The sequence below is a fragment of the Lutjanus erythropterus genome, chromosome 22 (genome assembly GCF_056507025.1).
Source record: "Lutjanus erythropterus isolate fLutEry1 chromosome 22, fLutEry1.hap2, whole genome shotgun sequence".
NCBI lineage: Eukaryota > Metazoa > Chordata > Actinopteri > Lutjaniformes > Lutjanidae > Lutjanus > Lutjanus erythropterus.
In genome coordinates, this window is record NC_139338.1 from 29609874 (window position 1) to 29617373 (window position 7500).

The window sequence follows — 7500 nt, forward strand, 5'->3', positions numbered from 1 at the left end:
GGCTGCCTACGCCTTCGACCAGCAGACAGGTGAGTCTGTCCACAGACGGACGCTGGTTTGATTAGTCTCTTCTGTCCAGCATGATCCTCTGTAGATAGAAAGGACTGAGGTTACAAACATTTTTATTTCAGCTCATACTAAGCAAAGTTCACTGAACTAAATTTAAAAAATACTTGTAATATCCAGGATTGAGACCAAGAGATGTGTGTTAATGTGACACACACATTCAGGGGGAGGAGTCAGGAGTGTCCGCGGGCTCCTGTCCTCAGTCTTTATATGAAATTCAGAATCTTTCTGAAGAGTTCCTGGAGGCTTTAATGTGATTTAACACAGCAGCATGTTCTCTGTCACATGACTCGTGAGACGTCAGAGCTCATGTCTGTCTGTTCTTTAAGTTAAAGAGCCTGAGGGACAGAAATCACATGACTGCTGTCTGTTCATACATTCACTCCTTAAAGATCCTTATGTTCTCCAACATCTTATGACATGTGACATGTTTAAGAACACTTGGACACTTTAAAGGTTAGAAGATGTGGAGCACGCAGTTGTCACAAAGACGTGTCTGTCTCTCCGTCCGTCCGTCCGTCCGTCCGTCCGTCCTCTGACTTCATGTTGACACTAAAACAATAAACTGTAATCATCAGTGAAGCAGAGTCTTGCACAGCTGGATATATAAATGATGAAGACACTGTGAAAACAAACGGGGACAGACTTCACCCCGCAGCCTCGCTTTGGTCCCACAAAGCTTGTATTGTGTGTTTGGTTAAAGCTGTCAGGAGCCAATCAGAACACAGAGGTCATGTGACTACAGTTTGAAGTCAGTTTGAATGTTGGTATAAAAACATCATGAAGTTCAGTCACAGACGACAATGGAGATGACAAACATCTGTCCAGATACTGTCCTGATTTTGTCCTGATGTTGTCCTGACATTGTCCTGACGTTGTGCTGATGTTGTCCTGACCTTGTCCTGACGTTGTGCTGATGTTGTCCTGACGTTGTGCTGATGTTGTCCTGACGTTGTCCTGATGTTGTCCTGACGTTGTGCTGATGTTGTCTGTCTCTGTCGTGTCTCAGGGAGGTTTTTCTGTCCTCAGCACCACAGCTCTGGTCTGAGTGATCCGCCTGTGAGGAAGAGAGCGACTGCATCTGAAGGAGCTGCTTCAAAACGAACGTCCATCGTAAGAAAGAACTTTGTCTCAAGATTCATAGATAGAAAATTCAAATAAAACAAGAAAATAAGTGAATGAATATTTATTTAAATACTAAATATTACTTATTAATACTCCTAAATATTTCCACTTAACATTATTTTATATTTGTACTCAGAGGGAGATGTTGTTGTCTTTTTATTGCAGTATATGTACTTAACATCTACTTTTCTGTGACAGATTCATCAGGTCTGATGCATTTTTACTTTTATACTGATGATATTCTTAGTGGTTACAAGGTCAGTAACAGGCACTTACCAGAATATTCCACATTGTTACTATGGTGTCTTGGTTGCTAGGGTGTTCCAAGCTTTTGCCATGGGCTTTTACAGTGTAGTGTTGCTGTTTTTACTGAAGTCAACGTTCTGAGTACTATGCATTTTACATGGTTGCTATGGGTCTTTCAAGTGGTTACTATGCTGTTCTGGGTGGTTATTCAATCAATACCAGTTGGTTACCATGACATTTCAGGTGGTTGCCATGATGTGTCGGTTGCTTTGATGTTCTGTGTTATTAACAAGTGGGTTCTCTGCTTCTCTGCTTAGTTTGGGTGGTCACTGCTTTGGCGTTCTGGTTGTTCTAAGAGTTTACAGCAGTGCATTTAAGTGGTTGCTGGTATTTTGGGGGCATCCAGGTCAGTAACATGTGACCATCACTGACTTATTAGCTACCAGGAACAGGTGTTCCTGGGGCATTTCGGGTGGTTGCCATGGTGTTAGAAGTGGTTGTTCTGTGTGGTGACTAGGGTGTTAAAAGGTGTTTGTTCTCTGGCAGTTGCTTGGTCAATAGCAATTGGTTACCAGGATATTTCAGGAGGTTGCTATGGTCTAAGTTGTGAGGGTGTTCTGGGTGTTTAACAAGTTGATGTTCAAGGATCCAAGTGGTCTGGATGTGCTTTGGTGCTCTGGGTGGTCACCAGATTTGAACAGGTTCTTCGGTGCATCAAAGTGGTTGCTAGGGTGTTTTTGGCTATTACCAGGTCAGTAATAAGTGACCTGACCTGTTTTTTGCCAGGAACAGGTGATTAATATGGATTTCTAGGTGTTTCTTAGGGTGTGGTTGCAGTGGTTTGTTGCTGCAGTTTGTTTGGGCAGGTTGGTTGCTGTGACATTGCAAGTAGTTGCAAGAATGTTCTGAGCGGTCACAAGGGTGCTAAAAAGTTGTTGCTAAGGTGTTCCAAGTACTTGTCATGGCATGGGGTTCTTTGTGGTTGCTAGGATGTTGCTGGTGGTCATACATTCAGTAACAGGCATTTACCAGGACATTCTAGATTGTTGCTAAGGTATTTTGGTTGCTAGGGTGTTCTGGGTGGTTACCAGGATGCTAAAAGGTGGTAAGTAAGAATGCATGTGTTTGTTTTGTCCACAGGCGTCTCTGGGTTCAGCTCCGTCTCGCTCCTCTGCAGACTCTCTGATCTCTGCAGACCGTCGTCGGGCGTCAGGTGAGGTCACGTCACCTAAGTCGTCCTTTCAGTCTTCATACGTGTTCATGCTGAGCGCGCTCCTTAAACTGGAATCAATGTGGGCTTTAGTGTGTGTGTGTTTCTGTGTGTGTCTGTGTGTGTGTGTGGCTGTGTTGGTGTGTTTGCAGTGGTTTCTATGACGGTGGCAACGCCACCCGAGAGGATCGAGCTGGAGAACTACCGCCGCAGCTCGACCAAAGTGGAGGCGGAGCTGCTGGAGGAGGAGCCAGAGGAGGAGCCAGAGGAGGTGTCAGAGGAGACGCTGAACCGCTTCAACTTGAGCCTGGACGAGACAACCAATCACAGAGCGAGGTATGGAAGGTTATTAATGCCAGGAAAAGATACAAATGCATGAAATAATCAAAATAGTTATATTATATTAGTTTAATTAGAGCAGTTATATTATAATTTTAAAGCAAAACTTTTTGTCAAAATTGCAACATATATGTCTAAATTCTGAATATTAGGTCAAATTATAAAATGTTGCATCCCAATTACTTTTTAAGTTAACTTTGTGACTTTTCAACTCCTAATTATTAATTTGTCAAAATTGACTTTTTCTACATTAATTTTAAGTAAAAATTAAAACTCTTAAAGTCAAATGTTCAGCTTTGTTCCAAATTTTGAAGCAAAAAAAATTACATCTTTCTAAGTTTCAATTTTCACGTTTTTAATTTAAAATAACAATAAACGACATAAAAATAATGAATTTAAAAATATGATATTTTATGAGTATTTTTAATAATTGTTGTATTATTTTTTTCAGTATTTGTCCTCTGTACCCTCTCTGTTGTCTCCTCCTCCTCTTCCTCCTCCTCTTCCTCCTCCTCTTCTGGCTCACAGTGAATCTTCAGTTTGTCTTTTCGTGTTTCAGTTCAGAGTCAGAGATGGAGGAAGAGGAGGAGGAGGAGGAAGAGGAGGAGGAGGAAGAGGCAGGTGGAGGTCGACATCGAGTCACTTCAGAGGAGTCCCGAGCATCATGGAGAGAAACTCTGCAGCTCCACCTGAGAGACGAAGAGGAAGAAGAGGTTGAGGAGGAGGATGAAGATGAGGAGGGTGAGGTGGAAGAAGAGGAAGAGGAGGGAGGCAGTGAGGTGGAGTCCAGTGATGGTGAGTCTCAGAGTGTCTCCTGTTTCATGTTGTGATGTTGTGTGTGTGACGGCGTTGTGTGTATATTGTGTCGTGTCCCTCCCTGCTGGTAGAGGGGGAGACATGGACATGGGACACGGAGCGACACTCGGACCTGCGGCTCCTGATACAGGAAGAGGAAACAGGTAGAATCAAACCAAACTACACTCAAAAAACCATCAAGTCTAGATCAACGTTAACTCACAGCATGAAGACAGTTTACAGTGTTGATGGAAGGTTTTACTTTCAATGTCTCAGTTTGATTCTGCTGATAATTCTGTGATATTGATTTAGTTATTGATCCTGTTATTGATTTTGTCATTGATAAACTGAACTGAATTTGTCCCCCATCTCCCTCTGTCCATTTCCCCCTCAGAAGAGGACAAGTCTCCTCAGGTCATCTCCTCAGCATCAGGAAGTGACATCACACATTGTGACTCAGCCTCCAGCTCACCACAGTGCAACACCTCCTTCACACCTCCATCTGAGACTCTGATCGCCGCCGCCACGCCCTCCACCGCCTCCTTCATCACCACGCCTGACTCTGCCCCTGATGACAACAGAGATGAAGCTCCACCCACTCAGTTCACACCCGTCGTTGTCATAGAAACAGCTGCTGCAGGGCGGGGCTCGTTCAATGACATCAGCCCTGAGCTGCCACAGAACAAACCCCACCTCCTGCAGGAGAGAGGGGTGGAGCCTGAAGAGGTGGAGAGGGCGGAGTCAGAGGGGGTGAGGAGGAGGAGACTTAGAGGAGCTCATAGCCTCCCCCCTGGACTCATCCTCCTCCCTCAGCTGAAGGCGCTCAGAGAGGCTCCGCCCCTTGGACAGGTGGAGGTGGGAGGGGGCGGGGCCAGAGCCCTGTGGAGGGCAGTGTTCTCTGGAAACGGGAAGGAAGAGAAGAAGAAGAAGAAGAAGAAGAAGAAGAAGAGGTGGGGCCAGACTTTACCTACACGTGCAGAGAGGACAGTCTATCAGAGAAGAGCAACAGGTGAGATCATTTGACTGATTGATTAATACATGTTGTCACAGTCTCGTCAATAGGTTCAAACATGGAGCACATGGACGTTTGGACATACTGATGAGTTGTTTCTGTCTTGATTATTTTCATTATCTATCAATCTGTTGATTATTTTCTTAATTGATCATAAATCAAATTAGGAGCCACATGCAGCGCTGCATGTTTGGACCATTCTGAAGGCATTATGACTCAAACTGATTAATCGATCACCAGAATAGTTGGGGATTGATTAAATAATCAATTCACTGATTGATCATCACAGCTGTAGTGATACGTGTCCTTCCTGTGTGTCCAGATGTCAGAGGACGTGTAAGTCTGTCAGAGGAATCTGATCTGGACTCATCAGTTCTGCTGCAGAGGTGTGAACCGAGACCTCGGAACAATGTAAGAACCAAACACAACACGCCACATTCAGGGACGTCCAGGACAGTCTGACACACTTTACAGACACCTTCAGGGTTACAGGAACAAACCAGACCACAAACTGGTCAGAAAAAATTAAAGGGATAATTCAGATTATTTGCAGTGTTTGTGCAGAGAACCAGGAGAACACGTAGAACAAATAGGTGGAATGCAGCTGCAGTTTAGTGTCAGCTTTTTCACATCAAACATTCACATCACAGTTCCTTCAGAAATGTTCTGCTCTTGTTTGTTTGTGTTATTGTGTAACTCAATTGTTTGGTTTTGTTTTTAATATTATTATTTTTTCCTTATTACTTGTATTAGACAGGACACCTGCAGACAGACAGGAAATGTGAGACAGAGAGGGTTAACGTGTCGGCTGGAGTCAAACACTACTGCAGTAAGGACTTAAACTTGGCACCGCAACTTTGATGTTTTAAAGGATTTTGGATATAAAGTGGGTCCGTGTGAACCGCCATCTGTAATACACTGACACTTCAGATAACCTGAACTATCCCTTTAAATTAGGAAAGACAACTTCTGTAATCTGCACACAAAGTTCTCAGGTCTATCCAACAGCACCAATCAGAATCAGGTTTACTGACAAGTAGATTTTCACATCCAAGGAATTTCCAACAGAAAACATATAAAATATATAACTTCGTCTGTCAGTGGAGATTAACGTCAGTTCAAACAGGAGATTTATCTTTATATCATCAGAAAGACGTCGTTTGTGGGTAAATCATAAGATCTGAGATGTCTGGTAGAAAATCATCTTTTTCTCATTTCATCTTTAAAAGTTGTGTAATCCAGCTTTGAGAACAGTGAGAACAGAGAACACATGAGAACAGTCTGTTATTGTTGCCAAATACAACAACTTCTGTCCTGTCTTTGTGTATCTGAGGGGTTTTTATTTGTTCTAAGCGATGACACACAGATCATCCGTGATAAATGAAATTATTGTCATGTCTGATCTGTGATCAGTGGCCCGAGGGACTCCACATATCAGATTTATGATCAACATCAACAACAACCAAGCTTCTGCCCTCACAGAATGATCTGAACCAACCGAAGAACTGATCCTCTGTTCAGAGTCCTGACTTCAGGGACCAGACTAATAGCTGGATTTAAAAATCTGAATCACTGTGAAAGTTGAAACTGTCTCATTGTGATGTTTGCAGCTGCGTTTGGAGCTGTTTGACCTCATGTCTGAGATTCAGAGGGTCACAATAAAAGAGGAGGAGGAGGAGAACCAGGAGGTACCAGATGTGATGCATTCAGGACCCAGTGTTGTGCAGGAAATCTGTGTTTTAGGTCATCCTTGTGGTTTTAGTTCTGTCACAGTGGCTCAGAATTTGAATCTTTGTCTTCTAAGTCTAACTCAGAGCTGCAGACTTGGAGACTTGGACTCGAGTCAGACTTGAATCACAAAATTAAGGACTTGAACTTGACCGTTGAGAGACTTGACATGATTTGATCCTGAATTTTTAAATATCTGACATCTGCATTGTCAGTCTTTCAATCTACCCATCAGAACTCAGAGGCATGAAAGGATTCTTGTTTTACAAGACTAGAAGACTTAACTTGGACTTGCATTCAGGAACTTGAGACTTGATGAAATGTGACACTAGACTTGTCCCAGCAAACTTGACCTGATCTGAAGACACAACTTGGTCTTGTCTTGACTGACTTTTGTTTTGTCTTGGTCTTAAGCTTGTCTCATTAGTCTCAAGTCAGTAAAGACAAGTCCAAATTTGTACTGGTTGACTTAACCTAACGAAGACTTGTCCCTACTGAATTAAGACTTGTCCTGGATTTGTCTTGACAAACGTTTGATTCGACTCAGACTTACTTTACCTGACTTAGAGTGTCTCAAATGACTGAGGGTTTTTCTTGACTGACTTGAGACTTGTGTCAACAATTTGAAACTTGTCTCAACAAGATTAGACTATGACTTGTCTTGAGTGACTTGAGTATGGCATATTCTGGGCTTGGACCCTGAACAACTGACTCAAGACCTGACTTGGACATGTCCTTGAAGAGAACACAGAAATGCTGGAGTCTTGTAGTGCTGTGTTTGTTTGTTGTTTAGATCAGCGGTTCTTTTGTTTGACTGTTTCTGTCCTCCATATGTCTCAGCCTGCGTATGTCCCTCATGCTCTGGCATTTAAACGAGCCTATGCCATCAAGGTACCGGTCTGTCCTCATCAGTCTATAAATCCTGTCCTGTTCTGTCCCAGTGGATGTCCTGTAAAAGACTAACACTGGTGTTTGTGGT

At 43.1% G+C, this 7500-nt stretch overlaps 1 protein-coding gene across 1 annotated transcript in view; it reads left to right on the top strand.

Annotated features, from left to right (window-relative positions):
• The window catches only part of mical3b (microtubule associated monooxygenase, calponin and LIM domain containing 3b), a 35751-nt gene that overhangs the window by 19057 nt on the left and 9194 nt on the right, over positions 1-7500 (top strand). The window contains exons 19-27 of the mRNA XM_084710762.1: positions 1-29; positions 1076-1179; positions 2578-2650; positions 2800-2983; positions 3546-3781; positions 4176-4790; positions 5116-5204; positions 6404-6481; positions 7362-7412. The exon at positions 1-29 is cut by the window's left edge and continues 131 nt beyond it. Coding sequence (XP_084566888.1) covers positions 1-29; positions 1076-1179; positions 2578-2650; positions 2800-2983; positions 3546-3781; positions 4176-4790; positions 5116-5204; positions 6404-6481; positions 7362-7412 — 1459 coding nt within the window. The remainder of the gene's footprint in view (positions 30-1075; positions 1180-2577; positions 2651-2799; positions 2984-3545; positions 3782-4175; positions 4791-5115; positions 5205-6403; positions 6482-7361; positions 7413-7500) is intronic.